Below are 25,582 nucleotides of genomic sequence, written 5' to 3' on the forward strand. Positions count from 1 at the left end.
GGCATATAAATGATGTCACAAAACAAAATCAAAACCCAGCCCCAAACAGCAGGAGACATTCAGCGACAGTAGAAGGACCGAAATTTAGCTCCGAACCTCCTGGCATGGGAGTTACCAGAGGAAACCTAGAAACTCGAAGCTCCCAGGGAAGGCGCAGCACTTAGCAGAGGGAAGAGCTTTTTCTAACTGGGGGTTAATGGAAAGCAGTTTTCTAAAAGATGAGAAGACGCTCTTCCTGTCTTGTTGCCAATGCTGGCTGTCAACACCGTGGGCGCCTCTTCTCCCCGTGGTGGTTTGGGCTTCCAGGCGTTTCCAAGAGGCGCCCCTCGTCCTGGGGGCACGTGGCTTGCTCACTGTGGGGTCCGATGTCCCCACCTCATTGACTTCTTTTCCTGACCAAGTGCATCTTGGCCATGCGTAGGCTCCTCGGCTGGTTCCTCTCTGGACACAGCCTTCTTTATGAAGTCCTTAAAGCTCATCAGAGGCTCTGGGCCTTCTGGGTCAGATAACAGGCTGGAGGCCTCCCCGATTTTATCAGGAGGTCCTCTCCTAGGGCTTATCTTCTCGGCCAGATGTCTGACGGTCACCGCCCCTTTCCACTGTGCCATGGCCCCCCTCCTGCCTCAGACAGAGATTTGTGTTTCTTCAAGAGAATCTTGTGTTTCTTCAAGAGAATCCCGTAGCTCTGCCATCCTCCCCGGTGGGAGCGGAGCACAAGCCCTGCAGCTTGTGGCCCGGCTCTCCCAGAGCCCCTCAGGCCCTGGGAGCCTTGGGGTGAGGAGGGCCCCGTGGGGGGTGCCGGATGAGGACTGCGGGTGGTGGGGAGAACTGGCTGGTGGCAGGGGGCACTGCCGTTCGCAGGGGGCCCAGGCAGCCTCCCCTCCCTGTGCGAGGCCATGTGTGAGCTCTCCCCAGTCCAGTGTGAAAAGGGAAGCCCTTCTGTCCCTCTGCTTCCCTCAGCATTTCTGGAAAAAGACCTTAAGGCTTGAAGTCAAAGCACATGAGCCTTGCCAGCTCCCTGGGTGATCCATGGTTGTTTTGTTGACGCTGTGGTTCGGGCCATGATTTTTAGAGACAGTAGATGTTGGCTGCCGATGTTCTAGAAGGCTCCCTATGAGCCCATTGCCCAGACACCACTGCCGCTTGGGGTCGGCCCTGAGATTGGGTTGGAAGGGGAGAATGCTTTCACGGCATCTCTCTTTCCCTCAGGTCTGGGGTCAGATGACCTCTCCCTGATGCCAGGAGGCTTAGGGACCCCATTCCTGGTGAGGCCTATAAACACTGAAAGGGAACGTAAGCTCTGGGCAATGCAGCCCAGAGAAGAGTGGAGCCAGACTCTTCTGGTTCTTTAAGGAGGTGTCCTGGTGCAGTGCAGGATGGAGGCTCGGATTCCGGGCTGCTGGGCAGGGGAGCCCCTCCACTCCCAACCGGCCCTGACCTTCAGGCATGTTCAGGGCCAGCCTGGCTGGGTACCCAAGACAAGAGGGTTGCTCATATGCTGTCACTCTGGGATGTGAGGACTGCAGCCTCCTGAGCCTCCCAGGGAGGCCAAACCCGGATCATTGCCCCGCTCTGGTTCTGGACCAGGCCCTTGCGGACCTCAGGACTAGGTGATCGGGAGCTCAGAAGAAGCCCACGGATGCATCCCCACCATCCCTTCTGGGGCTGCATGTCCAGCATTGGTTCCTTGGGGGCTTTGTGGCAGGTAGAGCCTCACCCTCTTGTGCCCGGCGAACCTGTGGTCAAAGCCAGGCTTTCCACGAAAGCCCAGGCATGGGCGGACAGTCCCTGTGGGTACACTTTCTCGTAGGTGCAGGGGCAAGTATGGAGGTACAGGCACCCCAGTTAGGAGAGCAGGGGCCCAGCAGAAGGAGAGGCTCCCACGTGTGGCCCCCACACTGTGTGCAGGCCGGCCGATCCACACGTCTCTCCTGTGTTGGGAAGATGCAAAGACTTCTGGTCGCATTTGCACAGCATACAGGTTTGGGGAGGGTCAAATTGACCCGTTCGTGACAGATCCAAAAAGATCTTCCTGGGCAGAATGAAGGTCTGAAAGGAACAAGAAGGACTCTCTCTGGTGAGAAGGTAGAGTCCTGCCCTGGGGTGGAAAACACCGCCTGGAGGGCGGCGGGGGTGTGATGGGGGTGCGGGTCAGTGTGCATGAGCCCCATGAGGGCTGCATGAGTGGTGGCTCCCCGGGGCCAGAGCAGGTGTGACTGCCTCCGGAGCCCAGAGTGACCCAGGGGCCGGATGGTGGAGCCAGCCCTGTGAATCGTCCAGACCTTCCTCAGATGGTAGTGGTCACTGTTGGGCACCCAGCAAGGAGCTGGGCGGGGTCAGTCCTGGGCACCACGTTTCTAGGTAGAGGAGTTACTTGAACTTGTACACAAGGGAGGCAGCTGGTGCTCAGTCACTGGCCACGACCCAGAGCCCTGGTGGTGGTTCATCAGGGAAGCCAAACCGTGCTGGTGGCCAGGCTGGGGGAGGAGGTGGAAGGTTCTGGAATGCACAGCAGGGTCAGCGGGTGGAAGAGATGGGAAGCTCTGGGCTTGGGGTTAGGACACCAGCCCCTGGCGGGAGCCGTCCTCACAGAGCTGTCTGGAAGAGCAGTGGGCTTCCAGCCCGGGTCTCTGAGCAAAGCCAGGTGGTCTCTTGGGACACCCGGCAGGCTGCTTCGGGAGGCACACTGAGGTTTCTAGGTTTCTTTGAGTCCCTAGAACGGGTTGTCGGTTGTGTGCTGTGCTGGGGCCCTGGCCATGCCGAGGAGGCCGAAGCTGTGGTAGAACAGCTCTCGGGGCTTGGAGCCTGACGTCTGAAGCCGGAAGTCAGAAAAAGAGGGTTCTAGCTCCAGACCACACCGCCGCCTCTCGCCCCCAGGATGCTGCACAAAGGGGGCTCTGCCTGCGAGGGACAGTGGCCTCCCTCAATACCTTTGATTCTGTGAAGTCCGTGTCCTCACACGGGCTTTTTCCCCTAAGTGCTCAGCCGTGTTCCAAGCGCCGCCTGGTTGCCTCCCGGAACAGATGACGTGGTCCCCCTGCCTGCTAGGACCTCGCTGCAGTCTGGGGCCGGCCAGGCCACCAGGGTGAAAGGCCAGTAAGGTGCCCACAGGGAGGGACAGGGCAGGGGGCTCAGACGGGGAGGGTGGGCTGCCCTCTGAACCTCAAAGCCTTCCGGTGAGCTGCGTGCTCTAGGAACGGTCGCTGTTTCCCGGGCTCTGAGAGGTTACGGTAACCTGCTGGAGCCTCCACCAGTCTGTGAAAGGGACATCTTGTTTCTTGCCTGACTTCTGGTGCTTTTTCCTGGAGAGCCATGACACTGCAGTTTGGGGCCTGAGAGGTTCTGCTGTCGGTGGAAAATAAGGGGCGCCCACGTGTGGGTCCCACGGTGAGCTTAGCACCCCACTGGCAAGTCAGGAAGCTGTAGCCTATCTGGGGCTTCTTCTGGAGCTCGCTGGCGACCCTGCCTTGAGGCTTGGCTCCTAGAGTCAGGATTCACCAGGAAGCAGGGCTCCTGGCCGGGTTCTCTGCAATCTGCTTCCACTGGCTCCAGTTCACGGCCATGTCTGTGGACCAAGTTCAGTGCACAGGTGTTCAGCCCTGGGGCGGGGAGCGGGGGCATTGGTTGGCTGCTTCAGTGTCAGTCTGTGAGGGCTTTGTGTTTTTAACATTTAGTCACCAACATTTATGCATCCCAAGAGGTTTCATGTAAGAACCTCGAGTTGAGGCTTTTCTAGAAAAATCAGATATTCCAGTCTGGGACCTTGGTCCTCCTGTCTGGGAAGACGAGCAGCTGCCTTCTCTGAGGGGCTCCAGGCCCTTCCCCCCATGTTTTGTTTCTCGGACACCGGGGCCCAGTGTCGAGGCTATTTCTCACGGCACCTGTGCTCTTACGTGTACTTTGCTCCTCCCGTCATTTACAACCTCCCCAGACCCCACAGACACCTGTCCTGAGACCAAGGCCTTCATGGTTTCTTTCTCCAGACTAACTCTCTGACGTTGTGTTCAAGGTTGGGCTTAGTTAGGAGCTGCTTTGGGGAGCTTCTGGGTTCCGTACCTGTACTGTGTCCGTACCTGCGTCGCTCCCTGACGTTGCCCCGTCCCGGTTCAGTCGTCATCTGATTCCTTCCTTTGGAGACGTGCTCATGGCGACCAGAGCCACATTGTGGCCACTGGCTTCGCTGTAGCCCTGAGCCGGGCCCATGCTCTCAGTCGTGTTTGCTGAATCTGATTGTGCCCAGCTGTCATTTCGCCACCTGTATGCAAGCGTGGTGGAAATGGTTTCCCGGAACACAGCAGTGAGATCGCTCTTTATTCTCATTTCCCAGATCACCAAGGCCAGGATGATTTGGTTTTGGATCATTTTGAAATCCAGCCTGTGCTGGCAGGCTCAGCCTCCTGGAGGGTTTGACGGCCTTCGTGCTCGCAGAGCTGCAGGGAGAGGCTGCTGTATGCTTGACGGGGGCCAGATCCCACCTGTCTGTCTGCGCGCTGCTGAGCTGCCGAGACGAGAAAGGCCGCGGGCCCTGTGCGTTTCGAGAGCAGTGCCCACCTGCTGACTGTCTAGCATCTGGCGTGTGTGCTGGCTTGTTACAGTCGTGGGATCGGGGACAGAGCAGCGCTCACCATTTGTGGGCAAGGCTTAGAATCAAACCTGGTATAACTGAGTCCAAGAAGAACACCAAAAGTATGACTAGTTTGACAAGCCATCTTTCGAGAAGAGATGGTCTATTGTGATGACAGATGGGGACCACACAGAGCTGATCTGGACCAATCCCCGCAGCCAGGCAGTTGGGACTCGAGGAGGCTTTCTGTTCAACGCACAGACGATGTTCAAGGCAACCACTGCCACCCGCAGCTGGAAATCGGCACAGGGTTGGCCCCAGGAATGCCAGGTCTCTGGGAGAGCGTGGAACCTTGGACATGTCAATGTCTGTCACGTGCCTCGGTCACAGAAAAGGACCACATGGACATTTCTTTTTTCAGACATGGAAAGATCTTCATAATGCTAGTCGAAAGAAGCAGGGCGTAGAACAATAACATAAAGCCACGTTTTGTTTTGTTTTGTTCTTACAGTCCCGTGTGGGCGCATTTATCTGAGTGTGTGCGAACTCGTGGGTACAAACTGTCGTGCGCATCCTCAGAGTGAGGGGGTTTGGGATGATTTTAACTTTTTTCTTGGTCCTTAATGTTCCCACGTTTTTCCCCTAATGCCTGTGTCTTCCTTCCGTGGTAAAGTTACAAAGGGGTGAGGCTGGGGGCACGCGTGGGGTCACAGTGGCCCCACTCCCGCGGCGGGAGCCGCCCGTGTCAGGTCGCACGCAGCCACCAGCAGGCACAGATGGAGGGAAGATGGAGCTGTTGATAGAGGAGCGGATTTCATTTCTGGAGCGTCTCAGCAGCTTTGTGAGGACAGATCGGGCCCATGGGGTCCAGTCTGGATCCGTCCGCCACCGGATATTAGCTGCTTGCGTGTAGGTCCTGGGGCTTCTCTCCTCGGTGCTCATCAGCATCGTGGTGTCTGACAATTATTACTTTTTCTAACAGTTGACTGATGATCAATACTGATAAGGTGTCCTTTTCATAAATTTACAGGCATCGCTTTCTTGCCAGCTAGCATCTCTTATCTCATCGGAACCAATATTTTTGGGATGCTCGCGCACAAAATGGGGAGGTAAGATGATATGCGGACAGCGCCCACTCTCTTAGAAAAATGTAGCTCTTTGAGGCAAATTCTGCATGATTCTGCCTTACTTAGCACAGGCAACTGCTTTGATTTCCACTGAAGATTTGACCTGAGGAAAAATTCGAAGTGGTCATTTATTAAAGGTGCTTTTTTATGTTTTGTTTTTTGGCAGGTGGCTTTGCGCTCTTCTAGGAATGATAATTGTTGGCATCAGCATTTTATGTGTGAGTAAAAGATGATATTTGACAAGGGGTAATGCTCTGTAAATAAAACTATTGCTTTGGACTAGACTCCCTAGGAAGCCTTTTATAACCATTTAAAGTTTGTTGATATTTGGTTTTATGACCTCTTCCATTTTCCTCTAATTTTTTTTTTTAATCTTCTTAAATGTTTTGGACAAGATTCTCCAAGGAATAGATTTTTAATTTGAGGTTAATCAGTTGGAGGTCATGTAGCATGTTTTTTGCATACTGTGTATGTTAGTGCCCAACTCCCCCCAACATCTTAAACACTGTGAGGTTTATAATGTATATTATAAATATATTTATAAAATTTTCAAAAAATATATTTATAAATTTATACTTATAAATTTATTAATGAATTCACTTATATTTATAAATTTACCTATAAATTAATTCACTTAAATTTATAAATTTATTTATAAATTCACTTACAAATTTTTTATAATTATATAATTATATATTTTTATATACAATTCTATATTTTTATATATAAAATATAAAATTTTATATAATTGTATATGATCATATAAAATTATAGATTTATTTAAAGTTTATAATAAATATAAAGTTACATACATATAAATTTATATATGTGTGTGCATGTGTAATATATATGTGTACATTTATATATATATCAATAATGTATATAAAACACTTTCAGACTACCAGCCGAAACAATAGCAAGATTGTTTCCTAGAATAAAACACCTTCTACCAATGGCCAGTATCCACCGCAAGTGAGGCCTCCTGGTCCTTGTCAGAAGTAGAGTGAGGTCCAGGCCGATCTCGACTCCGGCAGTCAGCGAGTTTTCCTTGGTGGTCGCGAAACCCATTTCAGCTTCAGCTTCTATAGGCTTGGAGGTCCCGGTTCCCCCCAAGCCCCGTCCCCTTCCTTCTTCCCACTTCCCTCAGAAGGAAACAAGCACACTAGGCCTGAGAAGGCATGTCCTGAAGATTTTCCTGGAAGATTTACAGTTGGATATTGTGAATCTAGTGTAATGTTGTTTCCTCTTATAGATTCCTTTTGCAAAAAACATTTATGGACTCATAGCTCCTAACTTTGGAGTTGGCTTTGCAATTGGTAAGTCACATAACTTTATGCCGAAATTTGAAACTTTGTTTTCTCCATGACTAAGAAAGGTTTCGTCTGATTTGGGCAGAGTCTATTTCCTCAACCTAAAATTTCCGGAAGCCTCAGAGGAGGCTGTGGGCAGCCTGTCGATTATCGACAGATAGACCTGCTTCTGCCTGCTGGTCATTTATTTCCAGAAAATCAGTACGTTGAAAAGCCTGATATTTACAGAGGCAAACAGCTGCTCCGTGGCTGGCCTCGGGCAAACAAGAAAATCCCTCACTCAGAGCCCGTTTCTTAGGGCTCAGGTCTGTGCACGGAACTGCTCCCATGAACCCGGTGTGGGCATAGACCTCACCTGTATTTTTTATAAGGTTTAGTACAGAAAAGAGGAACGGAGGCACTGATCACCACCGAGCTGCAGGACTTCTCGCCTTCAAAGGGACGAGTCTTTGTAATGTGAGGGACAGTCACCTGTTAGGAAAAACCTCCTGAACATTTTTTTTAAAAGATTCTATTTATTTACTTGACAGAGATTATGCGTAGGCAGAGAGACAGGGAGAGAGAGAGAGGAAGGGAAGCAGGCTCCCTGCTCAGCAGAGAGCCCGATGCGGGGCTCGATCCTTGGACCCTGAGATCCTGGCCTCAGCGGAGGACAGAGGCTTAACCCACTGAGCCACCCAGGCACCCAGCACACTTTTGATAAATAGTATACATTTGTTTCTCCTTTGTAATATACACATGGGGCCTAATAAGAGTAAATGCTAAATCTGTCAAGAAGTGAATCTTCAGTGCAGTGGGAAGAGAGAAGGGAGGCTCTGCACACTCCCCAGGCTGGGTCGGGTTTGTCCTCGCGCGGCACCTCATGGTGTCAATGACAACCGTGATGCATGTTTCAACTCCCTGTGGCCCCTCCAACCTTCCATTTCGCTCACCCCATGGCCTCAGCACCCTCCACAGGTTAGGGCATGAATACATACTCACTGAATGAAAGAAACGTCCCTCCCCTTCTTGCCGTTAGTACTTGGTGGAGGGGAGGGAGCGAGCGCTGGAGCACACGCTGGAGGTGTCCACAGACTGTCTCGTCATAGCCGACCGTTATCTGCACCATTTTACGGGTGGGAAAGCCAGTGTTTGGAGAGATAAGGCCGTGCTCACCCGCCAGGGCCATGAGCCCGGGCCTCAGCACACATGCTCTTTCTTTAGGCTGCCTGTCCCTGACTGATGAAGGAATAAAGGATTCTAATACTGGCCTTGGTGTTGGTGTTAGAGCCCCAAATTAGCAGATCTCTTTCAGTCTCTTCCGAGAGCAGGGCAGGGTAATCCCTCAGACAGCTTCATGTCCTGATTCCTTCCCGTCTTTCCCGATACTTTCCAACTTCTTCTTATGGTCCGTGTGTGAGGCTAAGGTGTGAGGTCTGTAGGTGTGACCCCTGGGTGAGGGCAAGGGGCCTGTGGACCGGAAGAGAGTTAATCTGGAAAGTACTGGAAGCAAGTGAGGGGGTCCACACGGCTGGTAGCCGGCAGCCAGCAACCCCCCTGGATGTGAAGCCTGGTCTGGAAGTCACCAGAGGACTGGAGCTCTCCCTTGGAGAATGGGCCCTTCAGACCGTGGAGGACAGGTGAGGTAAGGTGGAGAACAGGCAAAGGTGGCCTGGGTTCTAGTCCCAGCCTCCACGACTGGCTGTCGGTCTTCAGTGACGGTTAGTGACCACTGGGGAAGAACTGGTGAGGCTGTGAGGTTCGGACACGGTCCCTGATATTCCCTGCGTTTTCGGGGTATGTCCGTTCTCCATAGACCATGTTCCCTGACTGTCCGCAGGAATGGTGGATTCATCAATGATGCCCATCATGGGCTACCTGGTTGACCTGCGGCACGTGTCCGTCTACGGGAGTGTGTATGCCATTGCCGATGTGGCATTCTGCATGGGATATGCCATAGGTAAGGGCTCTGGCTTTTCAAAACAACGTTTCAGCTTAATGCATGATCATGGTTGAAAATTATTTAAACTTTTGTGTCTTTCTCTCTGTGAGACATCTGGAGAGAGGTTGATCTAATTCTCTCTTTCCTGAAAGGTCCTTCTGCTGGTGGGGCTGTCGCAAAGGCAATTGGATTTCCATGGCTCATGACCATTATTGGAATAATTGATATTCTTTTTGCTCCTCTCTGCTTTTTTCTTCGAAGTCCACCTGCCAAGGAAGAAAAAATGGTAAGAAAATTTTAGGATGCAGTCAAGTGTTTCTTGATCATTTTAGCATGGTTTTCTGCGTAGTTTCTTCATGGCTTAGTTATGAAATACATTTCTGCTCCTTTTGGGCAGAACACTCAAACATAAATGGTCAGAGTTCTTTTTGAGTGTATACCACATGGACCATATTTCTTTTGCTGTCTCAAAAGTTTTGTTTATAAATGTGAAGAATGAAATGATTTTTATACATATGTTAGCAGTCTGTATAGCTCTTTTGCCAGCCAGACACGGGGTAAGGTAGTTCAGTGTAATTTTCTTCAATTCTTCAAAATCTTGAACATTCTTTCTTTTTTTTTTTTTTTTTTTTGCCTCTTGTGCCAAGTCCCAAGATTAGCCATTTTTGGTGCTGTCTGCTTTTCTCCTAAGCCTTATAGCTTTCAGTAATAGTGTTTCAGTCCTTATTGCAAAAGATTCTGGAGATAACAGAGCATTTTGGAAAACTATCATATATGTACCTCTGGGCACACAGAAGCATGGGTAACCTTTAAATTCACAATTTCACAACCACAGTCATATCCAGATGAAATATACAGAATTGAGTATAAGCTGTTCCTCTTCTGAACAGATTCACGTATTGGTTTTAAACTTGAATTTTGAAATGCAATAGTCATGTTAACCTGACAGCCCTCAGACCTGGTGGTGGGAGTTTTTAAAACCTCACATGGTGACAGATTCATCCCGCTGGAAGAAGAGTGGTTTAGGTTAAGAATGAATGAGATCACCGAGGCGGGGAGAGACGGTATTTGTGATTATGAGGGTCACTTGTGATGCTCTCTTGGGGATACATCAGAAGTTCTTTCTGATGGTCGAACTGAAGTGGGTATTGATGCTTTGGCATTTCTCAAACTGCCCTTTTATGAATTTCCCCAAAGAGTGGGTTTAAAAACAGACGCAGATTCTAAAGTTAGGCTATGGGCGCCTTTATTTGTTCGGAGCATTCTTTCTATTCATCAATTCCTTCAATGTATTTAAGAAATATATTCAGCATTGGGCACTGGCCTTATGGCCTTTATTGAGGTAATTTTGAATCGCTCACAACCCGTTTGACAGAAAGAAAAGGAATGGAAGTTGTGGAAATATCCCGGAAATATCCCGATGGAGACCCCCCCCTTTGTTTCCTTCCTCTTGCTGAGAACCCCCCCCCCCCCGCAGTTCTGAACAACCCGTAGTGCTTTGTTGATCTTCCTACCTGTCTTCTGGCCTGACCCAGGCACTGTGCCTTGCCCCAGCCAGGGTCAGAAAGTTCTGACACTGCAACAGCTAAAAACTGTCATTCTGTTGCCATTGTATCAGTTTAAGGCTGAAGGAAGGTTATTCCCAACCCTTTTTTTTCCAAAACCAGACCTACAAATGCTCCTGTCACCCAAGAGGCTGTTTAAGATTCTTGGGAGATGGTGAAGGGCTGGAATGGCCTTGGAGCCCAACTGTCCCATGGGGGAAATGAAAGCATCTGCCTCATTGCCGTGCCGTGAGGATTCAGAGAAGAATGTTACAGGTTGCTTCGCCCTGTGCTCAGCACACAGTAAATGCTCAATAAATGTGTTATTATTTCCAGTGCCACCCCATACTTCTTGCTTTTACCAAGTGCTCTGATTTACTGTCCACTCAGAGGTCCCCTGCTGTCCTCCCTTTGTCCCCTCTGTGAGGTGAGCACTTCCTTTTGCTACTGAGACCCCAGGATTGCTGAATGGTTTCCTTAGCCAAGCAGTGGACGTTAGTGGCTGTTGGGTTATCTGTGTGTCGGCAGCAGTGTGATGGCTTATCTGGGGCGTCGGAGGAAATGAGCGAGGGCTGAGGATGAATGGGGGATCAGCCCGCCCACCAGCTACTGCTGTGGGGTCCCCATGAGGCCCTGCAGGAAGCAGGCAGACGCCTGGAGCCTCTTCTCTTCCCTCATGTAATTCTGTGCTTTAGTTCACTTTAAAATGCTGAGGGAAGAGGAAGAGACAATCTTGAGAGGCAAAGCAGCAAGCATTGCAGGCTTCCAGAAAGCCACTTTCACTGTAAAATGTCAGAGTCCTCGATACATGCCTAGCAAGAGGAATCATTAAAAACTTGGGAGGAACGTGCATCTCGCTGCTCGTAACTGCTGCCCTTCGTTGAAGGTATCACACCGGGTTGCATTTGCCTAGTGGAATGGTAGCCTTTGAGGGTGGCTGACAGCGGCTGCCTGCTCGCGGAGCCGGCAGAGCAGGAAGAAACCTCATGATCGGGGGAGTGAGGCTGGGCTGGCAGTGTCACTGAGGGGACGGAACCGATTACTGTCCACTTGAGAAAATCCAGTCCCGACCAGTGCTGGCCTTCAGGATGAGCAGTTACCAAATGCAGGGGACGGGAGAGCCGGAAAATGGCCTAGAAACGGGAGCAAATAATTCTTCCATTAGGCAGTGTTCTGATAATGAGACGTTTGGACTTAAGCCGTTTTATATTGGAAGATCGAATGCCGTTTTCATGGGTCCCCAGTCACAGAATCATGAATTAGTTTGTGAGCACTTGAGTGTTTCTTCTGTTTGGTGTATTCGATTTCCTTCTTTCTTTGTTTCCCCCTCCCCTCCCCTCCCCTCCCCTCCCCTCCCCTCCCCTCCCCCCCTTCCTCTTTCTTTCATCATCAGTTCAGTGGAGGAAAAAAAACCTGTTTGCCGCTCAGGTCCCTCTGCAAGTGTAAGAAATAACCACTCTGCCATGTGAGGACAACTGTGTGGTTTTTTTTTTTTTTAATATTTTATTTATTTATTTGATAGAGATCCCAAGTAGGCAGAGAGGGAGAGGGAGAGAGAGGAGGAAGCAGGCTCCCCGCAGAGCAGAGAGCCCGATGTGGGGCTCGATCCCAGGACCCTGGGATCATGACCTGAGCTGAAGGCGGTGGCTTTAACCCACTGAGCCACCGAGGCGCCCCGACAACTGTGTTAGGTACATGACAATGACATGCAGCCCATGGCTCTCAGAATATCTGGCTGAGAATAGCTGTGTGCTGATACGGATATTTTTTCAGATTGAAAAATTATTTTTGAAGATAGGGCACGTTTCTTGCGTCTTACTCTTGAAGTTTCTGGACTCTTGGCTCTCTCATGGTTGTTCTAGGGTCCTTCCAGGGGACTCTGTTTCCTGAATGCAGGGGCCAGGCAAAGACCTGCTTGTATTAATCTATTTATAGAAATATATCCCTTTACAGGACATTTACATAGTGGATATGCAAAACCATCTCTATTTTTTTTTTTTCCTATAGATATGGTAAATAAAACTTCCTAGCATTCAGGCCTGACACCTCTCAAAATTGCCCAGCCTGGGTATGCCCTCCAGTGCTCTGCCTGTCTCAGTACCCCAGCTGGGTATTTAATTTATATACTTCATTTGGTCCAACAAAGCTTTTTGCCACTTCGGAGAGCCTCATTCTGCTCTGTGTCTGATAGGAAAACCAGGCATTTGGCAGAGGTTCAAATCTCAGGCTCTGGGCTGTGCTGTGAATTCATACACCCTCCTCTTCCCTCTCGTCTTCGGTGGAGAGTCAGACACTGTTTCCCAGCAGACCACTGGCTTAAATTACGTGGTGGCTCCCTGAGCCTGGCTCTTTGTGGCCTCTACATACTTGACTTTCCCACTGGATCCTGTTCGCTTCTCTCTGTCCCTGGAACTTTGGGAATATTACATTATGCCATCGGGCTTCTTTGATCACATATAACTTGTTATAAAAGCAGAACTGTCACACTGCCTTTCAAAAGAGGTTCAGAAGCCAGTAAGCTAGGTTGTGAAAGAAATGAAACAGTATTTTGAGAAAAAAACCTTATCTATCTGGAATAGGCTTTGTGTGCAAATATGATTTTTTCTGCATTGGTAACTCCTGACCACTGAAGTCTGTTCCATGCCCCCGTCATCAGTATGACTGAACTTCTTCCCTTGCAACACTGCTGCTTGAGTCCATACTAGGTGCCCAGTGTTAGGTTTCTGGGATTCTTAAGAAGTCTGCATATATGCAGAGTCAGGTCTAATGGAGCGGGGGGGTTGAACCAAGAGAGAGAAGGCAGTTACGAGCAGGATAGAGCGATGGCCATCCTTCCCAAGGCTCTCGGGCCTGTGGTCAGGGATCGAGGCCCCTTGCCTGGCATTCAGGGCCCTGTGGTCTCGCTGTGGTTGGGCTAATTAATGTCCGTGTACCTCATCATCAGAACTCTGTGGCAGCCACGCTGGCTTACTTAGTGTCTTCTGTTTTTATTTTTATACTTATTGTTTTTTGAGAGCACAAGAGTGAGCAAGTGTGATAGTTGGGGCAGTGGTTGGTGTGGGAGGGGGAGGTCAGAGGGAGAGGGAGAGAGAGAATCCCAAGCAGATTCCATGCTGAGTGTGGAGCCCAGTATGGAGATCATGACCTGAGCCAAAAATCAAGAGTCCGCTGCTTAACCGACTGTGCCACCCAGGTGTCCGTGTCCCTCTTTTACCTAGTGGCTTGTCAAGTAGATAATTCAGGCTGTGCCTATAGCTCCTCTGCTGTGCCCATCCTTTCCACCCTTCAAGGTGCTGCTCACATCCCATCTCCTCTGTACAGCTGTCCCTGAGCACGTCACCCATGGCCAGCGTTCCACCTGAGTGTGGTGGGACCGGTCCTCCCCTAGAGGGAAGTCACAGAGCTGCTGCGAGGGAGAGGATGGACCTGGGGGGCAGGGCAGCAGGTGCCAGCCGTCGGCCCTGCTGCGGTTCCGGATGATACCGTGTCACTGGGCTGGTGCTTCTCATAGCATGTTGACACCACTGCCATGAAGGGTTAGGGACCTGAATTTCAGGTTTAACTCCCCCTCCCCACAAGCGATTCCTGTCTATATATATTTTTAAAGATTTTATTTGACAGAGATCACAAGTAGGCAGAGAGTGAGGGGGAAACAGGCTCCCCGCTGAGCAGAGAGCCTGATGTGGGGCTCGATCCCAGGAGATCGAGATCATGACCTGAGCCGAAAGCAGAGGCTTAACCTCCTGAGCACCCAGGTGCCCTCCGTACATGTTTCTTTGAGGATCGCTATTCTGAGGACACAAGACGTTGAGCTCTTTGGGGGTTAAACCTTTCGTGTAACAAGGATACATCCATATGGGGAGAATGGTCCTGATGGACAATGTCTGCTGCCTCAGTGACTGAGGTTTAGAAATTGAGCTCTTTATTAAATACATGTATTAAGTCACTTGGCACGAAGCATTAAAAAAAAAAAAAAATTGCAGCAGACACTTTGAGCTGACAGCCATAGAGGGTCAAGGAAGTCGTTATCTTAACATGTCACCCAGGCAGATAATTTTAGAATTTTTCAGCAAATGATAAATGGGCTGGCACTGAGTGGAGTCACAGAACTTATCAGATGTATGGGGCAAGACCTGGGGGGCTGACAAACACCAAGATAGGTTGCAATAGGCCAACATGAGATAAAAATTTTAACGATGAATGCTTCCATGTAGATTTTCACGCTGTACACAAAGATATTAGAATAGTTTATGTGGAGTAAGACTCTGAAAGGCACAGCTGGTGGGAGAGTCCGTTAGTTGTACCCGGTGTCCTGCCATGCAGGGCTGTTGCCCCCTCACTCCAGCAGGAACAGACTTTGGCACAGGGCTGTCTGGCGCACATCTGCCCCGTTCCAGTACGTTCCTTTACATGCAGTAAAGGTCATGTTCCCTAATTACTGTGCATACACACAGGGTTGTTGGCCCACCTCAGAGAGTGCTCGTGAAGCGGAGGTCTTGCAGCGGGATCGCCTGGCACGGGGCTGGCAGGATAAGGGGGAGCTGTTTGCTCAGACAGCAGGCTTGGTCTGCACATGTTCAAGAGGAAACATGATTACCAGGACTTACTGAGGATGTTTTCCAATTGAGGATCAATGGACTGTTTATTTTTCAGTAACAATGAGAAGGCACAAGATTTTTCTGTTCGTGAGAGTGTTTTTTTGTGTGTGTTGTTTTAAATCCTACATTTGAGCAAGAGGAAGACACCCAGGATTTGGGGAGAGGTGCTCTGGAAATGCTGTTTATGAAAACATATGGGCCCGTGATGTTCAGTGTAGGGAAACCTAAGGGGCCATGGTGGTGGTCTTAAAATACCATAAGAGGAGTCTGTGAAGATGGCTGGAATCAGAACTGGATCCACGTCGAGAAACAAGGGACACAGGTTAGCCGCAGGCACACGTCCAACAGGAGTTCACCTCATTAAGGACAGCATGTGCCCTTCCTGTGTTGCCACAGTGAAATCCGTGCACAGCAGATGGACTGGGTGACCTCCAAGATCCCCCCGAGTCCCAATTCCAAGATTCTAAATAGAACTCTTCCTGAGCGTGACCTGCCGTAGCCCTTGCCTCGCGGCTCACAGGTGGTCCTGGCTGGACCTCACAGCCCGGGCGGAGACCAGGTCCGCAGTCTCTCTTGCCCGGGCCCCTCCTGGTGGAACCCCAAGGCTTCTGGGCCAGGCGCCTGGCAGTGGCACTGAAGGGCTGGTTGACCGTGCGTGGTGCTAGACACAGCTTTCCAGCTAGTAACCCTTACAGATGGTAGGTGAGAGCCATCTTCTCGCTGTGACAGGTTAACGCACCTGCACTTTGCTCTCTTTCAGGCTATTCTCATGGATCACAACTGCCCCATTAAAACAAAAATGTACACCCAGAATAACACCCCGTCGCGTCCGATAGGTGATGATGAAGAATCTGAAAGTGACTGAGATCCTCAGAAGTCATCAAATTTAATTGTACAAAACCGTGTTTCCAGTGAAATGGCTCCTCCGGAACTGTCTTAGTCATACCATTCATCCCTGGTGAAAGCAAAACAACCAAAGGTTATTCATTCTTCTCCGTGGTTGTGATGGATTGCCAACAGCCTTATAAAGAAAAAGCAGCTTTTCTAGGGGTTTGTATAAATAGTGTTGAAAACTTTATTTTATGTATTTGATTTTATTAAATATTATACAATATATTTTGACGAAATATAGTGTAAATCTATAAATATTTGAATCCAAATCAAATATAATTTTTAAAAAAACTTACATTCATGAACACTTGGGCAAAAAAATCTTATATTTTTTCTGAATATTGGTAATGAGTGTTTAAAATTAAAGCACACATTATCTCCGAGACACTTCCAACACTGAGAAACTAGAAGGAAGTCTGAGAAACAGTCAAATAAGACAGCATATGATGTGACACTGAGGGCGGTTACCTTGTAATTACTATGTGTGTATTTATGAGCTAAAAGCTAGTATTCTCAAATGCAGAGGACAGGAACTTGAGTCCATCTCTTTTGGACTTACCCATAAATTGTAGCTGGCATTAGTTTTCTATGCAATCATCTACCTGGAAACAGATGGTTGTAAATTATAAATTCACATGTCATGTGGCCGGCAGCAGATACTAAAGGCAATAGGGAAAAATAGTAAATGTTGTGAAAGCAGAGAAAAGCACCCAGAAGTATGGTTATGAACAACTAGCTTTCCCTTTCCAATATATACTTGGTTGTCTTAGGATGAAAGAAAATTGAGGGTAGCTACACCTTGCACTGTCAAGGTTTAAGCGTGATAAGATACATTAATGTCTAGTTCAACTTTTAGAAATTTAAAAGCCTAATAGCTGCTGTGAGGTGAAAAAATCTGACTATATCTTTAACCTGTTAAGAGGTTATCCAAGTGTCTTCTAGCAATCTATTAAGTTTTGAATCGCAACTATTATTTTTTAGACTTCTGAAGGTTGTTCACATCAATGTGAAAACAAATTTTAAATGAAGATGGAGGAAGAATGAAATTATCTTGAATCATGTTAGGAAAACAGGTAAAAATAATAGGTCAGGACACATTCCCTTCAGAGACAGAAAAACCCTAGAAACATCTAGAAATGTCTGTGTATCCTTCTATCATCTAGTGCTGTGTATAATGTGGTTTTCCTAAGCATGACAACATTGACGTGCCTTTTCAGTTCATCAGCAAATACTGTGTTAGCACTGTCAGTTGTCGTCATGTTTTATGCGAGATGTGACTGGAGTGTGCGGAGTGTAGAATGTCTCAGATAATACTTGTTAATTCTGTAGCTCTGCAATCAACAAAAATTACCCATGTCTGTATTTTGTTAAGCTAAAGTTGTGTTTCTGTTAACTTGGACAAGGAGCAAGGAACTTTAGAACAAGGACTTGACCTCGTCGTTCTCTAAGAGAGTAGCTGCTATTTCCCATCTGCTTTATGAAGCTTCTTGGAGTGACTGGAAATCTGGTGTTCAGGGGCAGTGTGGTGGAAGCAGACAAGTTTCCTACTCACACATTTGCACTGGGCAACTTGCACGAGTCTGTGACTTTGAAAGATGGCTCTAGAAGCATTCTCATATGGCTAACAGCAGGATTGTTTTCTACTCCCACAGGGGAGCGACTTTGTGGCTCTCCCTGACCACAGTACTGTACGATTTACTCCAATTTCATTCTTGCCTTTGAGGCTTCAGTCTCTTCGAGAATGACTGGCAGAGGCATGGCCACTGTTGATCTCTAAAACTGAGCATAAAAAGACATGTGAGGTTTTTCAGAACTGTTTTGGGGAGCAAAAGTATCAGTTTTATCTGGGAGGGGGAAAATCACAAGGTCTTTTATAGAACTAAAATTCTGGGGTTAGCAGGACTGTGAAGTGAGGCTTTTTTCCCCCCTTTTAACGTGTGTATCACTTTAACCGTGAATATACAGCTTCCTGAATGTTTGAGCAAAGATGGGTTTTTATGTTTGTACCTGGCAAAGTAGATACAAAAACACTGAAGTAGCAAAGAATATTCAGTTTTTTCTTTTGACTGCTAAGTGTATGTGCATACATGTTTTAGCTAGTTTCCTTAATAAATCTTCTGAACACTACTGTGCCTGTTTGTATTCCTTTATAAACCAGACATAATCGCTGGAATAAAATGCGTAAGGTATTGACTGTGAATATCTAATTAAAAACTATTCTTCTCTGCTTGCAGGCATCAGGTAAAGTTCAGGTTAGTCTGAACCGTACATTTTGGCTTTGCAAAATTGGCTTGAATTGCAATCTGTAACTAGTCCCATGGTGTCAATGTGGAAAAGCCCAGTAAGTTGCCCCTGCATTTCTAAAGTCACGTTGTTTTCCTGATTGTCGTGAACAAATAACCATATCTGACGGGAGTAACTAAGCTCTTCTGCACGTGAGCCCACAGGGCACAGGGCCCTGAACTCCAGACAACTCAGGGTATGTGCGTGGGTCTCTTTAAGGCGTGAGACTCACAGGTGTGACAACTGCAGTTCTACTCAGATCCTAGAGGGGTTCTAAACCCTTCTCTTGAAGAAAAGCTATTATCTCAATTTAGAAAGAAAGACAATACATTTTTAAAGTGATTTTAAATTTATTCACTTTTAGGGAAATTAAGATCTCATCCTTATAATCAGGAGCCAAGTATTTTCAACCTGCCTTTCAAAAAATCCAGATAAATTTAGGGCTTGACAGAACCCTCCAATCTTCACCTTGTTTCCTCCTCTCAAAATCATAAAATGGCCAATAGTGTTTTAACTATTCTGATCCTCGACTATAGGGCTCGATTTTAGGAAATGTAGCATATTAATTCTGACTCAGTGCTAAAATATTGTTCAGCTTGATTGTTTAACCTAGTTTTTCACCGAAATACCAGAAATACAGAAAATACAGAAAATTCTTAATAAGTAGCAGGGCTGATCCATACATCTGAGATTTCAGTTTAGAAAAACAATAGCGAAACCAGAATTTAATGCTTTTAGGCAAATTTCAAAATAGCAACTTGGTTTAGCGCAAGTGGACTTGGTGAAGAGCTTGTATGCACGGCCCAGCTCTACCAGGCGGTCACTCCAGAGAAGGCAGCAATCATCTCTTTCAGATGGTAGCAAAGGAAGATATTCTTGTTTTCTGTGGTAGTTCTTTTTATTATTTTTTAGCTATTGATAACATAGCATGGCAGCAAGATTACATCAGGAATGTAATAGAATACAACTGTTTCCACGGAGGCCTGAGCCTCACGATCCCCTAGGCTATCTGGAGTGATCCCCCTCCCCTGCACTAAAGCACGGCTGTGAGGCCTCTACTGCCTGTCCCAGTAGATATAAAAATATTGCACTACATTAAAGGTAGATCTTACAAATATCATTAGCAGCATTACTGAGCTTTTCATAATTGTGGTTCTACAGAGTTAAATACTTTTAAAACAGGAGATTTTTATGAAACCCAAATTTTGCGTTATTTCTGCAGCTCTTTCAAATACATCGGTTTCAGCAGCGCGCTCGGATGTCACTGTACCTTCTGTGGTGTCATCCGTCACACGCCAGCCACTTACAGACACTGGCCTTCCAGGTCATCACCGGTAAGTTATTTTTTGTTAATATAAAAGTTGGTGATTACATTGGGCAGATTGTTTCAAGCACATTACAAAACTTTTTTTTTTTTTTAGCTTTCAGAGCCGTTGGTGTATACAGATTTCTGTAGTAGTGTTCTTTCAAAATGCAAGCATGCTTAACAACAAAAAAGGGGATACACAGATCTATTTTTATTATCAACTTGGCCATAAAGGTACTTTCTAATATTTCACTAGTAACAGAAGAATAACTTTTCTACCTTCAAAAATGTTTTTGTCCCCCATTTGAGTCATACCTTTTGTTTGCATCGCTTTTTACTCTTCAGAGAGCTTCTGCAGTTCTGTTCTCCTCACAACAATCCTGTGAGGTAGTTACTGTTTATTCCTACTTTGGAGCTGGGGAGACTGAAGCATGGGACCTCCTGTGGTTATAAAGTTCACTACTGGCCAGTGGAAGAGCTTGGCTTTAAACTCTTGTCTGGAGTCTCCCTGAGCCAAAATCCTATCACACCTTAAACTAACTCTGCCTCTTCCCACCAGCTAGCGAAACTGTCCCATCTAGCTTTAAATTCATGTTAATCTTTACTATATGCCCATTATCACAGGAGATACCTATAAGAGGAAAACAGACATATAAAAGGCCAAAACTTTGATGATACACCAACAGAGGTCATGCTCACATGGTTTCCTTTAGTCACATATCACTGGGGTCCACACAAAGGACCGAGTATCAGAATAGATCTTTATTATCAGAGAACTGATCCCAATTCCTATGTATCTATACTGTTAATTTTTCTTTTTTCTTAAACAAAAGACTGAACTATAAATGGGTTCAGAATGACCACCCTTCCTTCAACCTGCACCATGTAGGAAAAACAATAAATCTATCTTGCGTGATTCCTTTCCTTTACATCCTCCTGCATGAAAATGTTCCTAAAACAAAACAGCCAAACCCAGTTATCAACACTGGGTCATTTTAAGAACTGGCCCCTTGAAACTTTATCCTTGACATGCTTTATTTCCTATGGGAGAACTGAAGCCAAAAAAAAAAAAAAAAAAAAAAAATCAAATGTTCAGAACTTCCATTTGAAAGGAGAAAGCATCAACATTTCAAAAGATTATATTTCAAAATCCTACTGATTACTGGTTTTTTAGTAATCTTCTCTACAAAATTCTTGACCAAATGCATTCTCTATTCCCTATTACATTTTGTTTTTCAATGCAACCTCTTCAAATTAGTAACTATAGTCTCACTAAAACTAAAACTGCACAAAAACTAGAAAAAAATTCACAGGATAGAAAGCAAGCAATATGCGTAAATTATTATTATTATTATTTTTTACTAAATCAGTGTAACTGACTAAAGGTGCAGCACCTGCTTTTACGTTACATTTGGCAAAAACAAAAAACCATCCCCGAAACCCCAAATTAACAAAAACTTCAAGCAAATAGAGATGACAAACTTCCTAACACAAAGATTCAAAAACCTGTTCCCTCAATGATTGCCGTTGTCAATTTGGGCATGCAGCAAACTTGTTGTAACCGTGATGGAAATGAAAAGATTTCAAGGATCTGGACAGTATCCTATTTAACACTCCTTCAAAAACTATGATGAAGGAAAATAACACAATGAGATATCACACGTACATAAACATGGAAAGTTAGCTTACATAATTACATAATTAGAAAAAGTTAAAAATAAATTAGTAAAAATAAATTCCCAGTATAAACCTAAAAAGCAGAGCTATAAATGCAATCTGAAAACAACCAATTTAGTGAGCTGGTCATGTTTTTGCTGGAAAACAACCTTTTTTCACTCTTGTTTTTACATAAGCAAATGGCTGTGGAGAAGCAGGCCGAAGTGCATCAGAAGAGGGCTTACACACGGGTTATCTGTGTTCCTCGAGATGTAACTTTTTCGAAATCACTCGAAAAGTTCAAACGGGCTGTCTGTTAAACAGACTCAGATGGGCCAAATAAGTCCTCTGATATGCTGCTGAATGGCTGGGAGTCTATTAGTTGGGTGATTTCATTATCCAGGTCTTCTTCTGTATCATCTGTGTACTTGCTTATTTTTTTGGAGTGCTGGTCTAAAGACAGACTTTCTAAAGATTCAAGATCTTCAATGCCCGCTCTGTAGTGGATCATGAGAAGTGTTAGAGCTTGTAGTCTTTCACCTGATTTAGACAAAGCAGCAGAAAGAAGGGATTTTTTCCTTGATTCAGTTGCTTCTTTTTCCTCTCTAACAAGGGAATTATTGTGTTCCAGCTCCTGGTCAATTTCGTTCTGCAGTTTATCCAGCATGAACTCTAATTTCTGGATCCTCTCTTCTGTAGGCAAGCCCCTGTAAAGATCACGGCCGATTTCTTTAACTGCGATGAAAACGCTGTCGTCCAGACCTCCCTCCTTCCTCACCAACTTTATTCCTGTGTTGTTTCCTCGCTTAGAAGGACTGTTCGGACCACAGACCTCTGTGTCACTGCCTTCATTATCTGATGTGTTGGGTGTGTGTTTTGGAGAAGGTTCCACTAGATCAGTTCCTGGTTCAGAGAGGCGAGTTTTAGAGACTTGGCGCAAATTTAACAAACGAGAGCTCGTATTGATAATGTGTCTTGTCAAACCTGTTGTTTTATTGACTGACTTGCTAGCTTCAGCATCAATACGAGGAGGCAGGCCTAAGAAGGTTTCTTGTCCTTCCAGCCTGAGGTTTTTCAGAGTCCGGTCTATCCGCCTCTCAGTTGCTCCACAAAGAGGCGTCTCCGCTAGACATTTTTCCTGACATTTTTTATGGCAAACATAAGCACAGAACATACACTGGGAAGCAGCTTTAGTCCACACTTTTTTCTTACAGTAATCACACCAAGTTGGGTTCTGGAACTGAGTATCCTGGAAACTATGCTTATTTTCTGTTAAACCCATCTGTCCAACTAGCTGCTCCTCTTTAGGTAGGGCAGAAACCTCTTCGACCAAATGGAGTTCTTTTTCTTTCTCTGAGTTAGTAACTATCGGGTGGTCTGGTTCTCCTTCTTTCAGGTATTTGAAGTGAATGGTAATGTCACCAAAGCAAAATTTGTCATTGAAGCCCTTCTGCATACTCAGATTGCGCAGCGCGGTTCTCGTCACCATTGCCTTAGGTGAGGGGGCTTCCAGTCTGAACTTGGAGAAGTATTCCATGTTTGATGTAGCCAGGCACCCCAAAGCCACCTCTTCAAGTTTTAAGCTGACATGCCCCAAACAGATAAGACCCCCTAACTTGAAAGGATCTCTGCACCATAGTGCAACGTTTAAGTATCTGTGGCACGCTTCTATGTCAAAGAAACAGGTTGCTCTGGTTCTTGTCCATTTTCCTAGCTTGTTACGGTAAGGAATTTCCGATGATTCCCACGTCTGTGGGTCATCTGAACTGTCCTTAGGAGGGCAGGAGCTTTCTGAAGTAAAATCTCTCGTCACTTCTTGCTTTGCTAAAAATGGCTTAGATGGAGCTACATCTTCTGGGTGATCCATATTTTTCGCTTGCTTTTCAGCAGGTTTATCTGCAGGAGGAGGAGGCAGCACCTTTTCTGGCTTTTCAGGGAGGACCTCTGGTTCTGTCTGATTTGGGGTGTCAGCAGAAGGCAAAGGAACTTTCACTTGTGGTCGTGGTGGCACGGGTGGTTTGAAAGTGGATCCTTGGGTGGGTTTTGACACTTGCGTTGGGTCTGTTATCTCAGAAGCTTTTAGGGCCAAGGGTTTATTTCCCTCTTTACATGGAGGTTTTGGTGGTGGTGGGTGACTTCCTACAATTAATTTACGGTTTAAGACTGGTGATATTGTTCCAAGGGGTTTAACGGAAAGTGTTGTTGGAGTACGTTTGGGGCTGTGACTTACTGATGGAGCCTCATCTTTGAGCTCATTTTGTGCTCTGACATCACTTGCCAGGTCTTCAAATTCAGAATCCAAATCTCTATTTTCAGCATCTACTGCCAGCCCAGTGGTTTCCTCTTCATAATTTGGTTGGCATGAGCTTGACAGAAAGTTTTCTTCCAACTGCCCAAAAGTATCTTGCAGCGCTGCACCTTGACTGCTCTGGCCAACAGGCCTCTCGTAATACACCAGCACTCGGTCCCCCGCCTGCTTGATCAGCTTCAGCACTTGCAGGGTAGATGTGATTTTCACACCTGGTGTAAGATTTTAAAAGAGAAAACATGTAAATTACTGCAGTGAAAATCACTTAAGTTTGCTGGATGCAACTGCCATTAGTTATTATGGAAAAGCAAAACAGAAATGTGGTGAATGATCAAGTTCAGAGACCCGATGCTTGAAGTAAACTTAGCAAAATATTGTTGTTATGAATAGCGGACTCTTTTACATACTCTTTTTATTAGCCCTACCCATCAAACTAATCTTTTTATCAGGACCAGAAAGAACAAGGAAAGCATAAATTGCTTTAAACAAGTTGGTTATTATCCACATTGATAATATCAGCTTAAATTTTCATTTTATTATGTTCTAATAGGTGGCTACATTAACACAGTTTGAAATTCAAAAGGTAGAAAAAAATGTAGAGTGAAAAATCTCCCTTCCACCTGTATTTCCCAACCACTCTGTCTCTTCCCTGAGGCAATCAGAGCTAGCAGCTTCATGGTGGAGTCTTCTAGAGATGCTCTAGGTGTTATCTTTAAAGGCTCTAAAGATGTTTAGATGTTTGTTTCCTGCCTTCCCCCCGCCCTTCCCCCAGTGGTACTTACCCAAGCTAGCCCTTTCTGTAGGACTTAGAAAAAGGTGAGAAGGGGTCTATGTTTTCCAAAGGTCTTAGGGCCACCCTAAATAAATCAGAGTAACGTCAGCCCCATCTAACAACCTGACTTCAGTGTTCCTCAACCTATATCCCCCCCCACCTCAGTTGCCCAGGCAAGATCATGCTTTAGACCCAATTATCACTTGGAATTTTCCACATCAAAGGTCTTTCACTTGCAATTAATCTCTGCTCACAACCTCCTATTTCGCACCTCCTCGTTACAATGCTCTCTGTTACTGAATCTGTTCTGTGGTGATGTCCAGGCCCAATCATTCCTCTTTTGCTGTCCTGTCCAACTGGTCTCCTGACACCACTTGCTTTTCTCCCCAGCCTTAGTCTCAAGATTTCACTGATGTTCTCTTCAAGATTTGGGATTCTTTTGCCCTGGTCCTTTCCTCTTCTAACTACCTGGCTTTCCGATCCCAGCTTGCCAGCCCCCCCTTCCTTGGGCCCACCATCCTCAAACCCTGAATCCCACCCTCCCGACTGTCTTTTATTCTGCAGGGGATCTCTCCTTATTTGCTGGAGATCAACAAGCAGCCGCCTTTTCTCCTAGCCAGTCATTTTTACTGTGAATCTATCTCTGAGGATGAAGTAGCCCTTTACTTGTACTTTGGATCCTATTCCCCATCTTCCTCAGGGCTTTGCTCCATCAGCTATCCTGGCTCATATCTTTATTCCCTTCCTTCTTCTCCTTTAAAACCTTCTTCTTGGTTTTTCACATCACTGTGCTAATTTGGTTCTGACCACCTCTGCTTTCTTTTTCTCCATCCATATCTGCCCCTTGTACCAAATGTCCCCATGGTTTTTTATGTCCTAGTTCTCTAGATCACAACCACCTCAGTGGTTGCAACTGTCAACATTTTCTTTGGTTGGTCTCCCCTCTTCATCCTTTTCCTACATCCGATTACTTCCGGAGATCAGCACCTAGATGCTTTCTCGAAGTAACAAATTCAGCTTAGTTAAAATCCCTTCTCTGATCTTCTCCTTCTCCTGTCCTCAGTATGTGAATCAACTTGCCACTCTCCCAATTAACCCAATCCGGACCCCAGAGACAGCTGACCCTCTAGATCCCAGGATCTCTTAGTTCTGTCAGAGTTCTAGTCCTTTTCCTCCCCTGTTCAGATACACCTGATCACTGGCTTTGGTTACAAGAATCCACAGCTCCTTGCTGTGACCCCTCCGACTGTCCCTGTTTTCATACTGCTCCCCAATTTCCCCAAAGCTTTGGCTCAGAAACCT

The 25,582-nt window shown here is 46.4% G+C and overlaps 2 protein-coding genes across 3 annotated transcripts in view; one reads left to right on the forward strand and one right to left on the reverse strand.

Moving 5' to 3' along the window:
• The window catches only part of SLC18A2 (solute carrier family 18 member A2), a 38,220-nt gene extending 20,138 nt beyond the window's left edge, over positions 1–18,082 (forward strand). Inside the window, exons 11-16 of one of the 2 annotated variants that reach the window (XM_082719192.1) lie at positions 5,595–5,673; positions 5,858–5,909; positions 6,944–7,007; positions 8,821–8,940; positions 9,075–9,208; positions 15,825–18,082. In XM_082719192.1, the coding sequence (XP_082575318.1) occupies positions 5,595–5,673; positions 5,858–5,909; positions 6,944–7,007; positions 8,821–8,940; positions 9,075–9,208; positions 15,825–15,929 (554 nt within the window). In that variant the 3' untranslated portion in view covers positions 15,930–18,082. Of the gene's footprint in view, positions 1–5,594; positions 5,674–5,857; positions 5,910–6,943; positions 7,008–8,820; positions 8,941–9,074; positions 9,209–10,589; positions 10,808–15,824 lie in introns of those variants that run through there. The other variant, XM_082719193.1, reaches the window with a different exon arrangement.
• A 486-nt stretch (positions 18,083–18,568) lies between these two features.
• PDZD8 (PDZ domain containing 8) overlaps positions 18,569–25,582 on the reverse strand; it is a 77,054-nt gene continuing 70,040 nt past the window's right edge. The window contains exon 5 of the mRNA XM_082719191.1: positions 18,569–23,720. Coding sequence (XP_082575317.1) covers positions 21,517–23,720 — 2,204 coding nt within the window. The 3' untranslated portion in view covers positions 18,569–21,516. The remainder of the gene's footprint in view (positions 23,721–25,582) is intronic.

The sequence above is a fragment of the Mustela nivalis genome, assembly GCF_964662115.1.
Source record: "Mustela nivalis genome assembly, chromosome: 2".
Taxonomy (NCBI): Eukaryota; Metazoa; Chordata; class Mammalia; order Carnivora; family Mustelidae; genus Mustela; species Mustela nivalis.